This window comes from Cutaneotrichosporon cavernicola, assembly GCF_030864355.1.
Source record: "Cutaneotrichosporon cavernicola HIS019 DNA, chromosome: 2".
Classification (NCBI taxonomy): Eukaryota; Fungi; Basidiomycota; class Tremellomycetes; order Trichosporonales; family Trichosporonaceae; genus Cutaneotrichosporon; species Cutaneotrichosporon cavernicola.
In genome coordinates this window covers 1,346,958-1,364,573 of record NC_083394.1, presented here as the reverse complement: position 1 = coordinate 1,364,573, position 17,616 = coordinate 1,346,958, and the positions used below count along the sequence as shown (strand labels likewise).

Below are 17,616 nucleotides of genomic sequence, written 5' to 3'. Positions count from 1 at the left end.
ACATCTTTCGAGGGGGGAAAGTAGACTGAGGGCGGGGGGGACGGCTGCGAGTGAGAGTGAGAGTGAGGCTGAGAGTGCCGGACAGACGAGCGGCGCCGCGCTCTGGTCTTGAGTTCGTATGACGACATGAGTGGCAGTGAGGATGGGGAGGCGAGCAATTAGTACATCTCTCTTATAGCTTCCTGTACCGACCCCCAACCCTCGGCCGGCGCTTAGAGCCCCGACCCAGACATCAGTCGAGACGCAAAGCAGAAAAGTGTCGTGGATCGGGCGGAACAGAGACGTTATCGGGTCTCGTAACGAGACATTAAAGTACACCTCGTTACGACGCCGTATATCCGGAATATCGTGATTACAGTTTATGACACGTATATGATCCAGGCACGGCTGCGATGACGGCCAACAGAGTTGTGCAACTCAACTTGCTTGCCTCTTGCCATTGACCTCTACGATGGCGCGCCCACGAGTCTTGCCTCTCGCGCGGGCCTTTTCGGCCTCGGCCTCGGCCTCGTCCTCCACACCCATCTCGCGAGGCTGGCCGACGGGCCCCACTCCCCCCGGCGCAAACTATCCCACCCATGTACCCCTCAACGTCGGCCAGAACGCCCTCCTCGCCATTGGCAGCGGGCTGGTCGGCGTGGTCAACTACGCCACGCGCCCCGACCTCATTGCGACTCTGAGCGAGAGCACTGCCGCATCGTTCCTTCCTCGCCTGCATGAGGCTATGAGCGCGCATCCCGAGGGCAGGCAGATTCTGCGTGACCGGCCAGTCGTTTCTTCCGACACGGTCAATTTGGACTCGTTGAGGAGTATGCGGCGCGGGACGGTGGGGCGCGAGTATGTCGAGTGGCTGGATCGGGATGGGATTTTGCCCGATTCGCGAGAGGCCGTGAGTTGCATTATTGTTCCAACAAGTTGATGACAGGTCCGGTATATCGATTCACCGGCGCTGGCTTATACGATGCTCAGGTATCGCCAGACACACGATCTCTACCATACCCTCTTCTGTCTTCCTCCGACACTCGCACACGAACTTACGCTTAAAGTAATCGAGTGGGCGAACATGGGTCTTCCGGCCGCGGCCCTGTCCAGTACCTTTGGACCGTTGCGGTTGAGTCCTAAACGACGCCAGATGTGGCGCGAGGACTGGGTACCGTACGCTCTGCGTACCGGCGCCGAGGGCCGGTCACTCGTCGGCGTGTACTGGGAGAAGCGGTGGGAACAGGGGATCGGAGAGCTGCGCCGTGAGCTCGGCGTCACTAGGATGCAAGACCCAGCAGTCATTGCGCAGTGGAAGGGTTACCGCGTCCTGAGGGAGAGGGAGCGTCAACTGCGGCGTACGGGCGAGTGGATCGACGAGCCAGAGGAGTGGTAAGTGACAAACACCAACAAGTCAAGACCCAATCTATGCATAGCGCTACAGTCCAGTCCATTACTGCTCAGTCTGCCTTGTTCCGCGCGCCCGTGTCGACCACCGGTAGCGCTTGGCGGCCCCGTGTTGGGGACACCAGCCCGTTCTCCTCTCTCACGCTCCTTGTGCTCCCGGACCGCGACCTGGGTGGCCTAGACAGCGGTGGCGGCGTGTTCCTCCCCGATACGGCACCGAAACTGTGTTCCGAGACCATGGGGGGTCGAGGAGGCGTGGATCCCTGCGACTCGCCCCACGGCGAGTAGACCTGGTGGCTGGGCGCGGGGGACTGGCCGCGCGGCGTCGGCGGCGCGATGATGCCGTGGCTCCTCCTCCTCCGCCCAGAGGGGAGGAGGCTAATGATAGGATTGAGTACCGTCTTGACAAGGGACGCGCCCATAAGTCTCCGCCTCGGCGAAGTCGGCCTGTCCATCTGCGTGAGGTCGACAGTGCTCCCCCTCGGCGATGGAGGAGCCGACGTGTCTGCGTCAGCTTTACGACCGAGATGGAGCTCACCAAAAGAGGGGATGACGTTGTCGTTCGCGCTCAGGCTCAGGAAGAGGAAGAGTGGGATGAACCAGACGCAGGTCGCGAAGAATGCAGCAACGTCCATGAAGGAAGGCGCGTCGCGCACCGCATGCTGCGCGTACCGGTATCTCGCGGCGCGGGCACGTTTGGCTTCCTGGGCGATATCGGCAAAGTAGAAGAACCAGAGGAAGTGGTCGGTGACCACTAAGATACAACTGAGGATGAATACAGGGGAGATGAGGGAGATGAACGGCCACGAGCCCGCCGCAAAGTGCTGTAGGTACACAACGTGACAGAAGATCGAGAAGACGATGTGGAGGAACGGCAAGCCGTCGATAACGTACAGCAGCGCGTGCAGCACGATGATCGCCTGAGGTTAGGCGGGCTCAGCCCTTATTACTTACGTAGATGGCGCGTACGCCGACGACGCGCGCATAGCGAGAGTGCTCCTCGATGAGCTCGGCCACCCAGAGGAGCCCGCTTGCTGCTGTGAGCTAGATTTCCGATACCGAAAGCTCACCTAGTGATAACGTGATGAAGAGGAAGGCCGTCATGCCCCCGAGATAGGAGAGAAGGTGGAGGAGCGATATCATCGTTGGAGCTGAATGACAGGTCCGGCCACGTCAAGAGCTCTACAGCTTGTGAATTTCACGCGCGGCCTGATGGAGGCGATAGGGTTGACTTGCTGGATGCGACAGTGAGAGAGAGAGAGTATACTAGAGACTCGACGCCAGAGTTGAGATGCACGATGGCAAGTACAGATCGACTACTCACCGATATTGCGCGTGGAGCGGAAGCAATTCAATCGAGTGATGACGCTAAGCACAGATGACACTCTGGGTGGCGGCAACTCGAACTCGGCAGGCCAACACTGCATCGCATCCTCCTCCATCTTGCATCAACCTTTCCTCATTGCTCTCTCATACCCACAAAAGCCTTCGTAAGATGAGCAATCTCGAGAGTGCGTCTGCTCAGGAACTCGTATTGGGGCAATGCTGACGCCCAGAGGCCTTGTTTCAGCTGAAGGTACGCCTTCCTTCCCTCTCAGCTGACGCAGTTCACGGCCAAGACGCTGCAACGGCAGGCGAAGAAGGCGAACAAGGACGAGACGGCGGAGAAGAACAAGCTGAAAGCTGTACGCCATCCCCCAGTCTCGCTGACAGCAGGCACTGCAGAAGGGCAACACGGAGGGAGCGCGGATCTACGCCCAGAATGCCATCCGGAAGAAGACCGAAGGGCTCAACCTCCTCCGCCTGGCGTCGCGGATTGATGCGGTTGCGAGCCGCGTCGAGACGGCCGTCACTATGCGTTCGGTGACTGGAAGCATGGCCAACGTCGTGCGTGGGATGGACAAGGCGATGGAGAGCATGAACCTTGAGCGGGTAGGCATACAGGATGAGGTTGAACTGATCACAGATATCTATGGTTATGGAGAAGTTTGAGTCACAGTTCAACGACCTCGACGTCCAGACGTCGTATATGGAGTCGACGATGAGCGACACGACGGCGCTCACTACGCCGCAGGATCAGGTTGACTCGCTCATCAACCAGGTTGCCGACGAGGCGGGTCTCGAGATTCAACACGGGCTTGGCGAGGCCAAGGTGCCCACCGAGCAGATTGCTACACCTGCGCAGACCGAGGCGCCGATGGAAGAGGACGGACATCTCGCCCAGCGCCTGCGTGCCCTTCGCGTGAGTCGGGTTGTTTTGGGATCGATTCTGGCTAACAACCCCAGCCGGCCGTGTGAGCCTAGACACCATCCAGGTAGATCTACGCGCACGCTTATGCGCTTCAAGCGTACGTTGGGGAGAGAAGTGTCATATGCTATTGTACGCCATACAGATGTGAGATGGACGACTGGCCACTGGTTCCTGCCTCGCTCAGGCCGCCTGCCGGCTGCTTCGTTATACGCGGCGGGCCCCGGTAGAACCGAACGAGTCGCGCATGCTGCCGATGTTGTTGACGTTCGGCGCACCCCACACGAGCACGTTGCCCTTGCCCGTCTCGACCCACCCGCGACGCTGCAGCCACTCGATCTTGTCGAGGCGCTTCGGCAGCCACGCAATGACGCCGGAGGACCCAGACGCTGGTGGCAGGACTGCAGGCAGCTCGCCGACAGCGATGGCGACACCGAGCTCCTTGTCGCGCAGTTCGTCCTCGATCGAGCGCATGACGGCGCGCTCTTCGGGTGGGGGGAGAAGGTCGACGACGTCGGACTGGTGGTCAGCCTGGATGTGACCAGCTGTTGAATTAAGCAGCACAGACGCGACCAGCTGCGGCCACGAAGACTCACAAAGTCGTCCTGCTTGACCGCCGAGATCGAGTAGTAGTAGACGCCGATAATGAACGAGAAGATGGCGGCGCCCGTCAGCACGTTCTTAAGCTGGTACGGCGTGCGGGCGCGCTTGAGCGCCGGCGACTCGTGCTGCTGTCAGCTTAGCCGCGCACAAAGGCTCACGATCCCCTTGAGGTAATACGACTCGGAGGCCTCCTGGAGGGTCGGGGGACGGTTAGCCATGATGTTGTTGGAGGAGTGATGCCGAGATGCAGAAGGTTGCACTGTCCATTTCAAGACCGACGTCGACTTCCGAATCGTCCTTCTCCCTCCACTTTTGTCCTTACTTATTCGACCCCTCCATCTCCACATTGGTAACGCGTCCACGTTTCAGCTTGATGCTGGTGACAACTACGTTTGACGCGACCTCTACAATCAAGCAACTTTCCACGCTCATTCCTTTCCTCACACAAACACGCGCAATGGCTTCCGCAGCTCCCACGTCCAAGCAGCTCCAGTCGTCCCTATCCACGCTCATTAGCAATTACCAGAGCACAGTGCCTGCGCGCGTCAAGCTCATCGACTGCTTCCTCCTCTTCCTCATCATCTCGGGCGTTACGCAGTTTGCCTACCGCCTTCTCGTCACTTCGCACCCCTACGGCGCTTTTGTCGGCGGGTGAGTCGCCGTTGATGGAGCAGCATTTTACGCTGCTTCTCACCATTGGAGCCATCACTTGAAACTGACACCAGATTCGGGTCAACCGTCGGCCAGTTCTGTCTCCTCGCCGGCTTGCGCGCCCAGGTCGCGCCGGGGCGTGACGCCGAGTTCAAGGCCGTGTCCCAAGAGCGGTGAGTTGTGGTTGTGACTTGCGACCTGTGCGGTTGTGATGTGACTCGGGAGGAGTTTCGCGTTTGGCACGGTCGCCATACCTAGGTAGCAGTCGCACGCGACTGTACATGCCTTGCGTAGGGCGACGTTGGTGTCGACTGCACATACCTTGCGTAGGGAGACGTTGGTGTTGGATCACCTCGGGCGCGAGGCCCGAACCTCGGCCTGCTCCAGATCTCGGCTTGTCGGCCTCGATTTCGTCCGGTTATCTCAACGAGCATACCGTCCAGTCTTGCAGTCTTGGTCATTCAACATCTAGCTGACCAACAGCGCCTTTGCCGACTTTACTGCTGCGTCGATCGCGCTGCACCTGTTCTGCTTCAACTTCTTGGGATGAGCGTGTGATTCGTGTGTAGAACGCCGTCTGCGGACGCGCTTAGATTTCGCGGCTGAGCAGCTGCATGTACTATTGTGTGAGGCGAGCGTGTGCAACATGTGTAGTTGGCGTGGAATGCAAGTGCGTAGAGCCAAGACTGCAAGTGCGTAGAGCCAAGTCTTGGCTCAAGGCATCATGTGGAGGTTGAGAACACCCTCCACACCCCAGTTTGTCCGGTTGGTTGGAGCCGGTGGATGTATGGGCACCGTACACGATATACATGCAATACCGCATACAACGAGCGACCATGCTGATAGTTGACAGACTGGGCGCGGCGGCCGTTGACTCGTTGACAGACTGCAGAGGTGTAGAGGGATAAAGCCGGAAATAAAGGTGAGCGGATATTCCTACGGTGAGAGGGGTTTAAGGGCGGGATGTATGACCGTGTTATGAGCGGGATGAGAGGGATGAGAGGGAGGATACGCGTCACACTCGTTTCCGGTTATCCACTGTGACCGGACGTGGCCACGACAGACCTTGTTCCGCTGCCATTTATCAGCAGACTCTTCATCTCTCACACATCTCTCTCCACTTCACTCACAAAACTACTCATCAACAATGTCGCCTCTCCAGTCCATCACAAACGCCCTCCCCTCCCTCGGCAAGGCCCGCCTCCTCATGAACTCGGCTGATGACGTCGTCATCGTCTCGACCGTCCGTACCCCGCTCACCAAGGTACGTTTCCCCAGCGATAACCGTGTGAATGTGCTGACATCTAGGCCAAGAAGGGTGGTTTCAAGGACACTCTCCACGAGGACCTCCTCAAGGCCGTCCTTGTCGAGGTCGTCAAGCGCGGCAAGGTCGACCCCACCACCATTGGGTGAGTGTTCCTTATGCGTCAGCTGACACCAGCGACATTGTCGTCGGCAACGTCCTGCCTCCTGGCTCGGGCGCCACCATCGGCCGCATGGCCCAGCTCGCCGCCGGCATTCCCTACACGTGAGCTCAATATACCTTGGTATAACTGACCCCAGCGTCCCCATGCACACGCTCAACCGCCAGTGCTCGTCGGGCCTGCAGTCGGTCGTTGATGTCGCCAACGCTATCAGGGCTGGCGACTACGACATCGGTCTCGCTGCCGGTGTCGAGTCCATGACCGAGCACTACGGTGCCGGCACCATGCCCGCTGCGCTCTCGGACAGCATCATGTCGTACCCCGAGGCCGCCGACTGCCTGATGCCCATGGGTATCACCTCGGAGAACGTAGCCAAGGAGTACAAGGTTTCGCGTGAGGCGCAGGACGAGTTTGCAGCCAAGTCGTACCAGAAGGCCTACGCCGCCCAGCAGGCCGGCAAGTTCAAGGAGGAGACTGTCCCCGTTAAGACCAAGTGGGTCGACCCCAAGACCCAGGAGGAGAAGGAGATCATTGTCGACCATGACGACGGCATCCGTGACGGTGTGACCAAGGAGTCGCTCAGCAAGCTCAAGCCCGCCTTCTCCAAGACGGGCTCGACCCACGCTGGTAACGCCTCGCAGATCACCGATGGTGCGGCCGCCGTCCTCCTCGCCCGCCGCAGCGTCGCCCAGAAGCTCGGCCTCCCCATCCTCGCAAAGTACGTTACCAACGCTGTCGTCGGTGTTCCCCCCAAGGTCATGGGCATTGGACCCGCCTTTGCCATTCCCGCCGTCCTCGCCAAGGCCGGCATCTCAAAGGAGGACGTTGACATCTACGAGATCAACGAGGCCTTTGCGTCCCAGGCCCTCATGACCATCCTCCACGTCGGCCTTCCTCAGGAGAAGGTCAACCCCGTCGGCGGCGCCATCGCCTTTGGCCACCCCCTCGGCGCTACTGGCGCGCGCCAGATTGCCACTGCCCTCGCCGAGGCCAAGCGTGAGAAGGCCAAGATCATCGTCACCTCGATGTGCATTGGTACCGGCATGGGCATGGCAGCGGTTCTGGTGAACGAGCAGTAGTGTAATTGTACCAGTGTGTCATTACTGTATTGATTCTTGAAGCCTCCAAAGTGCTGCATTGCACACTCTTTGCCTTGTTGCTCGATCCAGAGAAAGGCATCCCCCTTCGTGGTCGCGCTCGTCTCTACCGACTAACACTCTCATTCACTTTCACCATGACTAACTACTCACTTTTCAGCCTCCCACGGCGCAACAACATGACCTGCAGATTTCGCTTGCGTTTGCGTCCTCGCTCACCCGTGCGCTATATCGCTGAATGCATCTCGGGGTTTCCCCATCGCCGTTTGGCGTTGGTCGTCTCCATGACGTCGGAATACGTCCGCCCCGCTAATCCAGACTCACCCCGCCTTCTCCACGCCCATGTCACTCTGAACCAGTTCCCTCCACTCCACATAAGCCTCACATCTCTCCTCCTCATCTCTACCAAACCCCTTCCTTCCTTTTGCTTACCCCACCATCCGCGCGACTAGCATTCACACACTAGCTCGTCTCTATCACCTCACGCGCGTTCGGGGTCTGCGATTGCTCCTGACCTCACCCATCTCCATCCCAGATACAGTCGTTGGTTTGTTGCAACCCCCCTCCCCTCTCCAGATCCCCCAGCCAGAGAGACCGACATCGCGCGGCACCGCCGGGAACTCGCCGCCCGCAAGGTGACAACAGTTGCAGCAGCACTCCGAATTAATGGTCCGTATCTAACATGGTATCGTGTACAACATCGTCCCGTGGCTAGTCGTCGTCCTCATCTTCGCTGGCCACTCGTCGCCGTCCGTGCCGTGGTGCTGGAGCCTTCTTGGGTGCTGCTGCCCCGCGCCTCGCCGCCCGCCGCTTAGCCGCCTTGGTCTTCTTAGCGACATCGGCCTCGAGCGCCTGTTCCTCGAGTCCCTTGGCTGCGTGCTCGTTGAGAATCGCCTCAAACTCCTTGAGCTCGGTCTCGGGCTTGCCTGCGCTCTTGTTCGCGCGCGCCTTCTGCAGAATCTCGGTGAAGCGCTTGAACACCGTCTCCTCAGCCAGCTTGTCGGCATAGAAGGGGAGGCCCTCGATGAGCTTCTTCATGCTCCGCTCCGATTTGAAGGGCAGAAGGGAGAGGCAGAATGCAATGTCGCGCCATTGGCGTTCGTCCGACGCCAGGCGGAAGCGCTGGCATAGCTTCTCGACAATGGCCTCGGCCTGTTTCTCCTTCTCGATGAAACGGAAGATGAAGCGCATGGTCGAGGCGAATGTTGCCTCATCGACTGCGTGGGCGCCGATCGAGAGATGCGAGATTACGTCTTGCAGGTTGTTGTACAGCGCATTGTCCTTTGTGCTCAGCTCGGTGAAGAAGAGCTTGGCCAGGTCGCTGATGCGCGGGTCGGGGTCTTCGAGACACTTGGCCATCTCACCCAGCTGGCCCTTGACCTTGATCATGCCATTCAGAATCAAGTGCGTGAGCACCATGAGCGTGTTCTTCTTGACCACGCCGTCCGTGTCCGTGAGACCCTGATATAGCACCTCCGAGTTGTCGTCGATGAGCGAGCCCCAGCACACAGCGAGGTCGCCAAGCGCAATGACAATGTTTGAGCGCACGACCGGATCGCGGACCTTCTTGTAGATCTGGAAGAGGAGGGGCAGGTGTGCCTCACAGAACTCGGCGCTGACACACATAAACTTGGTCAGGGCGAGGGTTGAGGCTTGGCGAAGAGTAGGCGACTGCTATCAGCTACCCGGAACCCTCCCAGCTCACCTTGTAGCGCTTCGGACTCGCACAGATGCCAACGATAAGAGGACCGTACACGGCCAGCAGACTCTTGTCGCTGTACAACAGCTCCTTCTCGCGGATGCCGGAGATGAGGTCGCCGATGTCGTCCTCGGCGTTACCAGCAACAGCGTCGAGGTCATTGCTGTCCTTGTCTGCTGCCTTGGCCGCGGCCTTCTCTGCATTGTTAGCTATGGCCATCAAGTTCTAGCTCACCTTTCGCTTTCTCGTCCTTGCGGCGTTTGAACTCGCGCTCGACGAGTTCGAGGTAGACAATGTGCTTGAGGGCGACGTGGCCGACGATGAAGACCAGTTGTGCGAGGGAGTAGGCACTCACCTCGTCGACACCGAGCGAGGTGACGGCTGTCTGCATCGAGCCCTCCGAGTTGGAGCGCGTGAGTGAAGCCTTGGGCGACCCAGCTTTGGTGGGTGACGCAGGGTCGGAAAGCTCCTCGACAGCCTCCGGAGTCGGCGAGGGAGCCTGTGATGCAGCCTGCTTGGCCACCTTGGCGGTCATGTTCCGGATGATGGTGCCGCACAGCGCGTCGGGCTGTTCGCCAAGCAAATAGATGGTGTTGATGGCCTGCTCAGCCATCGCGAACCACTGCGGCGAGCGCGACGGCCGCTCGATAATGTGCTGCAGCTTGAGGAAGATGGCGTTGTCCATCGGGAGGCGCATCGTCTTGTTAGTGAGGGAGCCTGGCGTCAGCTAGCAACTAAAAGCGAGCTCACCCTTGACCTTCTTGGCGCTGCCGCCGAGACGCTGAAGCGCAATACATGTGTAGCGGGCGAGAACGAGGTCGTTCTGGCCGTGCTGGCCAAGACCAATCTTGAGTAACGGCTCCACGCGCTCGGCCACAACTTCGCGCTTGGCGACGGCCAGCATACCGAGGATGATGATCGCGCCCTGGCGCTGCGGCTTTGGGATCTCCTGACCAGTGGTGTACACCTGCCACAGCTTGTTGATGACGTCGGGGTGCACGCCGCCGTCAGCCATCATGGTGCGCATCAGTTCCTCGAGCGAGGTAAGCTCAGCGAGCGTTGCACCGTATGTACGCCTGGTGTCAGTTCGTTCAGGTCAGCGTAACTCACTCAAGCATGTTCTTAGCGATGCGGTTGACCTGCTGTTTGGGTGCGAGATCGGGAATGGCGTCAAAGTACAGGCTGCGGTACACCTCGATGAGGTTGCCACGGATGCTGCGACCGTCGGTGCCATCCTCGGTCGTCGCGTTGTTGTCCTTGGTCCAGATGAGATGCAGCATTGTCTTGATGCCCTGCTCAGACGACTCGATGTTGTACTCGTACGCCGTGCGGAAGAAGCGCATCGCCTCGAGTACCTCCGATTTGTTGGTGCTCACGAGCAGTTCGCAGAGCGTCGGGATCGCACCCTCGATCTGGTTGATGAACTTGAGCGCGTCCGAGTAGTACTTCTTCGTGAGGCGGAGGCGCATGATCGTCTCGGGGTCTAACCCCGCCTGTTCGGCCTGCACTGCCGCGAGGTTTATCTGCGACGGGCGAGGCTTGGCTCTGGCTTTACCCTTGCCTTTGCTCTTCTTGGGCTTTGGTACTACTTCGCCGTCCTCGCCATCTTCGTCGTCTTCAGCTTCCTCGTCGTCCTCCTCCTCCTCCTCCTCCTCCTCCCCCTCGTCCTCGTTCTCCGCCTCCGTGTCGCCTCCCTGCGTATCCTCGTCCTCTTCGTCGTCCATGCCCGCGTCCTGTCTGGCCTTCTCCATCTCATGAGTGTCGACCTTGTCGAGTTCAGCACAGAGCTTCTCGTACCGCTCCTGCCACTCTGGGAGGTTGAGCGTGCCGCCGTGCAGAGCGCCGAAGGGATGCGTTTCGAGTAAGCGGCATAGGAGCTGGATCGAGTACCGGCGCGCCGACGACGTCTTGTCCGCGAGCGTGCGGATCGTAAGTTCAGTCATGTGTGAGCGCTGCTTGGGGAACTTGGCGGGAAGGCTGGTGTGAGTTCATTAAGATGCGAGTCGACTCACTCGCAAAGCTTGATCAGCGTTGTGAGAACCTTGGACCGCACGTAAGAGTTGAGGTCGAGGTATCGCTCAAAGAGGATCTCGAAGAAACGCTTGATCTGCTTCTGCTTCTGCTCATCCTCGCCCTCGTCGGACATGGACAGGTCCTTGATTAGCAAACCAATAACCTCGACGACGGCCATGCGCATGGGATGGGCCTGGCGTTAGTCACAACAAAGAGTCAGAAACTAACCTCACTATCCAGGTGGGCGAGTAAGAGGGGCATCTGCTTGTGCACCACGCGGGGGCTCATCTCGGCGAAGCGGACAAGGAAGCGCTGGAACGAGCGCGGGCCCTTGGCATCGTTGTGGAGGAACGTCTTGGTTGCGACTTCGCGGAGAACCTCCTCCGCGAGTTGGGGGTAGTCAAACTCCTTGTCGAGGATGGTGAGGAGCTCGGCCATCGGCTCGCTGAGGTGCTCGTAGTACGTGAGGTTCTGCATGATCGAGGTCTGGGCGCCGAAGCCGTGTCCGTGGAACTTGACGGCCAGGCAGATGACCTTGTAGATGCCGAGGCGCACCTCGTTGGTCTTGAGGTATACCTCGACCTCGGCGAGCTGGTACGCCGGCTTTGTGAAGCAGTTGACGAACGCTTCGCGTTCCGAGCTCGTGCGCCAGATGCGGGATGAGGGTACGCGGAGAGCACGGTGCATAGTCCCAAGGACATGGGGAAGGTGGTCGGCCCACGCTAGTGACGACTGTGGTCGTGGGGTGGCCTTCTTCCCCCTCTTCTTGGGAGCGGTGGCCTGCTCTTCTGGCGCGCGACCAGCTCCACGCTCAGCAGCAGCGACGAACCACTGGAGGAGGAACGCCCAGCGCTCCAGCTGAGCTTTATGTTGCAGTGGGGCGTCGAGGTCATCCGTCCCCTGCATGAGCATGACCGCGTCCGAGTGGTGTTTGAGGCCGTGGAGGATGGCATCGAGCGTCTTTTGGAGCACGGGGCCAGTTACCGGTGGCGTGTCGGCATGCTTGAGCACACTAGCGAAGACGTCAAACGTCTCTTCGGGGGAGTAAATAACCGAGTCGGGTTCCTTGACGATTGCATCGATTGCGCTTGAGAGGTGTGTGTCGATGGCGGCGGGGGAGAGGTCGGGGATGTCAAGCTCGTTCGAGATAGGGTACAGCGACGGGTCCTCGCCGAGGGAGAGAAGCTCCTCCTGCAGGTTGTAGTCCATTTCGGCGGACTTCTGCGCCGAGAACGTGTCGGGTTGTCGAGAGTGTCGGGGGTACAGTTGAGATGGGAGATGTAAACAAGGGTAGAGGATAGAGGGCGGCAAAGAAAGCAGGAGCGTGTTGTTGTTGATCTCGGATGTTACGTATACAGGGACATATCAACTCCACGTGGCTTAGTCCACGTCATGGACTTTGTGATTGCGGCCGCGCGTCGCACACTCGTCATGCCTCGATGCCTCGATGCCTCGATGGGATGCTTGTGGTATAGTGACATCCTCTTGCTTACCACCTTGCTCATCACCACAACACTCTTCCTCATCGCAACAGATACCCCTACACCTCAATCATCATGAACCACGTAAGTCAGCTCTGTGCGTCGTAGAATTCGAGCTGACGCTGTCCCTCATCATGTCCCCATGATACGCTGGCTTGATGACTCCAACAGCACCCCGCAGCCTGGGGCCAGCCCCTCACCGCGCACCAGCAGTTCGACATGTACTCCACCTTCCCCGTCTCCAACTCGAGCATGCCCACCACCGCACCAGTGGGACACACCCAGCAGCCTCTGGTGACGGGTACCTCGGTCATCGGCCTAAAGTACAAGGACGGGGTGATGCTGGCGGCAGACAACCTCGCGTCGTACGGATCCCTCGCGCGTTTCCGTGACATTCAGCGTCTCCACCCTCTGGGCACGCACACGGTCCTCGGCGCGGCCGGAGACATGTCCGACTTCCAGTACCTCAAGAAGGAGCTTGATGGCCTCCTGCGCGAGGAGGAGGCGCTCAAGCTTACGGATGGCCATCCTCCTCTCGCCCCGAAAAACATCTACACTTTCCTCGCTAATCTTTTCTACGCTAGGCGGAGCCGTATCAACCCCCTCTGGAATGCTTGTCTCGTTGGCGGATGGGACTTTGAGAAGGACGAGCCGTAAGTTGTTCGCTAGCTTTGCTGATTCAGTTTCCTCGGATACGTCGATCTGCTCGGCACGACTTATACTGCCCCAACGCTTGCCACGGGCTTTGGGATGCACCTTGCCCAGCCGTTGCTGCGCGAAAAGTTCGAGGCGACCGCTGGCGTCGATGGCACGGGGCCGCTCATGTCTGCTGAGGAGGCCGAGGCTGTCCTCAACGAGTGCATGAAGGTGTTGTATTACCGCGACGCCCGGAGTATCAACAAGTACCAGATTGCCAAGGTTACCAAGAACGGCGTCGAGATCTCGGACTCCAAGTCGGCACCCACGGTCTGGGACTTTGCCGAAGGTCTCCGCGGGTACGGTGCGCAGGAGCAGTAGATGCAGAAGAAGTAGATAGACAGCATGCATGTGTAGGCAGTAGGCTATTGTAAGGGCAAGTGCTGACGACATGGCTGGAACAGTGCCACTCCCGTACTCGCTCACGCACTCCAGGCAGATGCAATGTTGCTATATGGTACGATGCTAGATAATCATTAGGTGTGTCGCCTCTCTGTGTCTTTGTGTCTCTCATTCTCTTGCCATGCACTCGGCATGCACTACAACACGCCCTGCGAGTAGTACTGGAACGTGTCGTACAGACGTGTGTAGTTACTCCCGGCCGAGCTCAGAATCAGGCGCTCGAGGTAGGCATCGACCGCGGCGGTGGTGAGGCCAAGAGCGAACCGTTCTCGGAAGTGGGTGACCGTGTGCTCGCCGAAGAGGAGGAAGCAGTCGAGCTTCGAGTCCTTTTGCATGAGCTCGACGATGGCTTGGGTTAGCGCGGGTGTTGGGTGCGTGGGTAAGGGAATGAGATGGCAAAGGTGCCAGCGTCGGGGCACTCCGCGGCCGTGACTCACTGATCAGACTATCCGAGTGCTTCCGCGCCGCCTCAAAGCCCTCCTTGAACAGCTTCTTGAAATACGTGTACCCCGGACTATCCAGTCCCCCCATAATCTCGATATACTCGAGGGGGAGCTTGAACGGAGCAGCCTCAAAGCCCATGTTTCCTCCTGGCGAGTTGGAGAGCATGAACCCAAAGTCGATGTGGATGAGGTGTCCGTCCCGATCGACCAGGATGTTGCCATTATGCCGGTCCTTGATTTGCAGGAGGAAAGTGATGACGCTGTATCCGGCCAGACTCTTGATGAAGTTGCGGCGGGCTCGCGCGAATTGTCCAGAGTCGGGCTTGCCGTATGTCTGGGGTGAGCCCTCCACTCTCTTTCTCATCCCTCGCTGCTTTCTCTGCGTCTCCCTGCTTTCTCTGCGTCTCCCTGCTTTCTCTGCGTCTCCCTGCTTTCTCTGCGTCTCCCTGCCCCTCACCGCCTCTTCCATGGTGTCTCGCCGCTCGACTCACATTGACATAGTGGTCCATGAGGCTCACGTGCCCAATAGCCTCGCCCTCAGCCAGCCGACGCGCATACTCGCTCTTCTTGATTGAATGCACGCTCACAGCATCCGTAATAGTCTCGACCAAGCCCGACGTCTCTCCAGTGATGAGGATGCGGAAGAAGCGCGCCCAGCAATCGCTCTTCTCCTCCTTCCAAATCCGGACAAACCGCTCAATCAACTGCGTGGCGAGCTGCTCCTGCCGTAAATCAGCACCAGTCTTAACAATGACACTGATGACGTCCCAATTCGCCAGGTGGCCCCAAGGCGACGCGGCACGGATACGGCTCTTCTTGCCCGTCCAGCTCTCCTTGAAGATTGCGGCACTCGGATCGGCCTTGTTAATCTCGCGGCGGACAATGCCCTCGTCCTCGGCCGTCTTGCCTTCCATTACGACGTGGGCTGGCGAAACTTCCACGCCTTCGGGGAGAGTCGTCATGCGCGCGACGCGCTCTTCTTCCAGTGCCATCATCTCTTCCATTATGCGCTCGCGGATCGCCGCTGCCTGTGCCGCCGCTAGGCGCAATTTACCGCCTGCGCTGCTTGCACCGGCGGCTGAGTCTGCCGCGGCGTCCTTGGATACGCCGGGGATCCAGCCTGTTCCAGGGATCCAGCGGAGCGGGCCGCTGCTCTGCGCGGTCTCGGGCGTCGGGGGCTGTACACTCGCGTTGAGCTGCGCGAGCATCACTGCTGCAGTACGCATGCGCTCGGCGTAGTCCTCGAGGGTGATGACGCGTTTCGGAGACGGCTGAGGGTCGTCGATCTCACCCGGAGTCCCTGGTCGGTGGATAGGACTTGGCACCTCGAGATTACCGTTTGCGCCGACTGGCGTACGTGACCGACTAATCGGCGACGCACCACCCATCGACGAGCGCCGTGACCCAGACTGCTCGCCCGCGTTCCACACCTCGAGGTCGAGCTGCTTGTTCTTCGGCGCGCTCGGCAGCGGCAGAGCGTCCGTGAGGTCGGGTAAGTTGTCGCGCACGCTGAGCTTGTTACCATACAGCTGTTCGACGAGGTCCATCTCCTCGAGGTCGCCTTCTGGAGGCTCCTTGACTGGCGACGAGGTTCCAGAGCCTTCTTCCTCCCCCTGATCCGCGTCATCGATATGTAGCGGCGGGACAGACATCGGCGAAGCCGCAAAGCTCTCGTTGATCGTCGGTGTAAAGCTCCCATCGAGGTGCCCCTCGCGCTTCCGTCGCTTCATGTCCTCCTGCATGACAATCTTCTTGAGGAGTTCGCGGTTCTCGCGCCGCGTCGGGTCAAAGTCGAGGTCGTCTTCGAGGATCTCGACGTGCAGGAGATACGGCGCGCGTTCCGCCGAGTTGAGCACAACAGAGTCGCCGGGCGATATGCGCACGACGCGCGAGTGCGCTTTCTTACGCCGCTGCCCGCTGACACGGTTTAGGACCGAGGGCGCAGTGTCTTTGCGACAGTGGTCGGCGTTGCACCACAGCGGCATGCACACCTCGGCGGGGAGGTTGTGGTTGAGACTCGTGAGTTCTGCGCGCAATGCTGATATGCGCGCAGGCTTCGGGATCACCAGCAAACGGTTGCTGATGTCCTCAAGGTGGAGGAGGAAGCGGATCTCGCTTCGGCAGTAGTGCGAGCGCAGGAGCTTGGTCTGCGCGTCGAGGCTGTACTGTTGCAACAGCGCTTCACCGGACGGTGTGCGGGATCCATACCCGCGCGGAGTTGGCGAGCTGCGCGAAAGCTCTGGAACAGAGTGGTACGGCTGGTGCAGGGGAATAAGGTTGGCGCGCGACTTGGTAGACGGGAAGATGTCGGGCGTCCCGGAACTCTGAGAGAACGGGTCGCGGCCCCGTCTGTCGTCCATCAACGACGGCATGGCTGGGAGCGAGTCGTGCACGGTGTGCTTGACGAGCGCAGGCGACGTCGCTGACGGGTGGTACGCCCTTCCGTTTGGCGGCGTTGTTCCGCGGCTCTGACGAGGTGGCGTGCGGGGTCCTGAGAGAGGCTGAGGTGGGAGGGTTTGCCTTCTCGCAGGTGGGGGCCTGGAGCTAGATGCGGACGCGGGTTCGGTCGAGTCGTCGTCCGACTCGCTGTCGTGAACGGGCTTGCGTTCCCATCTCCCCTCGCGGGGAGCGTCTGCGCCGCCGCCCTGCTCGGCCTCAACTCTGGCGCGGGATGCATTGGCGTCATCCATCGGCTGCCGGCCTTGGATGACGGCCCACTCTCCCGCCAAGCCAGTGAGGCCGGGCATGCCTGCGCCCGCAAGCATGACGCCCATACCGACGAGGGCGGCGGCAGCGTGTGGTTTGACCTTCACTGGCGGTGGCGTGTCGGGCGGAACCTCGACTGTCCCAGACAAAGAAGGACTCGATGGGTGAGAGCGGTAGGGGGAGCGGCTGGGTTCTGGGGGGTCGCCGAAGAGGATCTCGTGGCAACGGTGTAGGACGCGCTGGCAAATAAGGAATGGGCGAGGGTTGGTCGTCCGCGTTGGGGTGAGATCGCGCAGCGCGCTCTGCATAAACCAAAAAGTCTGGGATTAGTGTTGCCCGAGGTTGGACGCACTAGCATGGCAGCGTGAGGACTCTCGGCGGCGCGCTGGAGCACAAAGCTCTCGAGCGCATTGGACGCGGTGGGGCGCGTGATGAGCAGGTGACTGGCGTTAGTGACGCCCCGGGCCGAGTGGCTTACCATATCTGGGGCCAGTAGAACTCTACCTCGTCGTGAGGCATAGACTTCATCCGCCAACAGAGGTAGTGGCTGATGCCGATGTTGTCGGGGTATGTTTTGAGATAGTGGAGTGCGACCGAGGTGGAGAAGTAGGGGCTGAGGAATAGCCGCAGCCTGAGGTCAGCGGGGTGAAAGGAGACGTTACGTAGCGCCGGGATGGAGCATGCTAGAGATGGGAGGGGAGATGCTCACAAGAGTGCGTGCGACATGGCGCTCGACGCCAGTCGGCACTGTGGCTGGGTAGCTGGGA

The 17,616-nt window shown here is 59.8% G+C and overlaps 9 protein-coding genes across 9 annotated transcripts; 5 read left to right on the top strand and 4 right to left on the bottom strand.

Annotated features, from left to right (window-relative positions):
* Positions 1–451: 451 nt before the first annotated feature.
* On the top strand, positions 452–1,375 carry COQ4 (uncharacterized protein; the record flags this gene model as incomplete). The annotated part of the gene is made up of 2 exons (XM_060597556.1): positions 452–889; positions 926–1,375. The coding sequence occupies 2 exons, from the start codon at positions 452–454 to the stop codon at positions 1,373–1,375; spliced, it is 888 nt and encodes a 295-aa protein (XP_060454438.1).
* Positions 1,376–1,439: 64 nt separating this feature from the next.
* On the bottom strand, positions 1,440–2,529 carry SVP26 (uncharacterized protein; the record flags this gene model as incomplete). Its single annotated transcript, XM_060597554.1, has 4 exons — positions 1,440–1,891; positions 1,925–2,306; positions 2,341–2,420; positions 2,457–2,529. The coding sequence occupies 4 exons, from the start codon at positions 2,527–2,529 to the stop codon at positions 1,440–1,442; spliced, it is 987 nt and encodes a 328-aa protein (XP_060454437.1).
* A 352-nt stretch (positions 2,530–2,881) lies between these two features.
* Positions 2,882–3,684, top strand: CcaverHIS019_0205320 (uncharacterized protein; the record flags this gene model as incomplete). Its single annotated transcript, XM_060597553.1, has 6 exons — positions 2,882–2,897; positions 2,943–2,962; positions 2,994–3,071; positions 3,103–3,318; positions 3,353–3,628; positions 3,673–3,684. The coding sequence occupies 6 exons, from the start codon at positions 2,882–2,884 to the stop codon at positions 3,682–3,684; spliced, it is 618 nt and encodes a 205-aa protein (XP_060454436.1).
* A 157-nt stretch (positions 3,685–3,841) lies between these two features.
* On the bottom strand, positions 3,842–4,455 carry CcaverHIS019_0205310 (uncharacterized protein; the record flags this gene model as incomplete). The annotated part of the gene is made up of 3 exons (XM_060597552.1): positions 3,842–4,153; positions 4,231–4,362; positions 4,396–4,455. 3 exons carry the CDS (start codon positions 4,453–4,455, stop codon positions 3,842–3,844), a joined length of 504 nt encoding a protein of 167 aa, XP_060454435.1.
* A 239-nt stretch (positions 4,456–4,694) lies between these two features.
* Positions 4,695–5,438, top strand: OST2 (uncharacterized protein; the record flags this gene model as incomplete). The annotated part of the gene is made up of 3 exons (XM_060597551.1): positions 4,695–4,888; positions 4,963–5,061; positions 5,372–5,438. 3 exons carry the CDS (start codon positions 4,695–4,697, stop codon positions 5,436–5,438), a joined length of 360 nt encoding a protein of 119 aa, XP_060454434.1.
* A 597-nt stretch (positions 5,439–6,035) lies between these two features.
* On the top strand, positions 6,036–7,391 carry POT1 (uncharacterized protein; the record flags this gene model as incomplete). Its single annotated transcript, XM_060597550.1, has 4 exons — positions 6,036–6,152; positions 6,197–6,297; positions 6,330–6,416; positions 6,452–7,391. The coding sequence occupies 4 exons, from the start codon at positions 6,036–6,038 to the stop codon at positions 7,389–7,391; spliced, it is 1,245 nt and encodes a 414-aa protein (XP_060454433.1).
* Positions 7,392–8,120: 729 nt separating this feature from the next.
* cnd1 (uncharacterized protein) lies at positions 8,121–12,330 on the bottom strand (the record flags this gene model as incomplete). The annotated part of the gene is made up of 7 exons (XM_060597549.1): positions 8,121–9,080; positions 9,115–9,305; positions 9,343–9,825; positions 9,859–10,184; positions 10,219–11,085; positions 11,121–11,314; positions 11,350–12,330. 7 exons carry the CDS (start codon positions 12,328–12,330, stop codon positions 8,121–8,123), a joined length of 4,002 nt encoding a protein of 1,333 aa, XP_060454432.1.
* Positions 12,331–12,677: 347 nt separating this feature from the next.
* On the top strand, positions 12,678–13,619 carry PRE4 (uncharacterized protein; the record flags this gene model as incomplete). The annotated part of the gene is made up of 3 exons (XM_060597548.1): positions 12,678–12,686; positions 12,774–13,255; positions 13,286–13,619. The coding sequence occupies 3 exons, from the start codon at positions 12,678–12,680 to the stop codon at positions 13,617–13,619; spliced, it is 825 nt and encodes a 274-aa protein (XP_060454431.1).
* A 218-nt stretch (positions 13,620–13,837) lies between these two features.
* Positions 13,838–17,575, bottom strand: PIK1 (uncharacterized protein; the record flags this gene model as incomplete). Its single annotated transcript, XM_060597547.1, has 6 exons — positions 13,838–14,049; positions 14,138–14,477; positions 14,635–17,169; positions 17,202–17,292; positions 17,328–17,480; positions 17,559–17,575. The coding sequence occupies 6 exons, from the start codon at positions 17,573–17,575 to the stop codon at positions 13,838–13,840; spliced, it is 3,348 nt and encodes a 1,115-aa protein (XP_060454430.1).
* Positions 17,576–17,616: the final 41 nt, after the last annotated feature.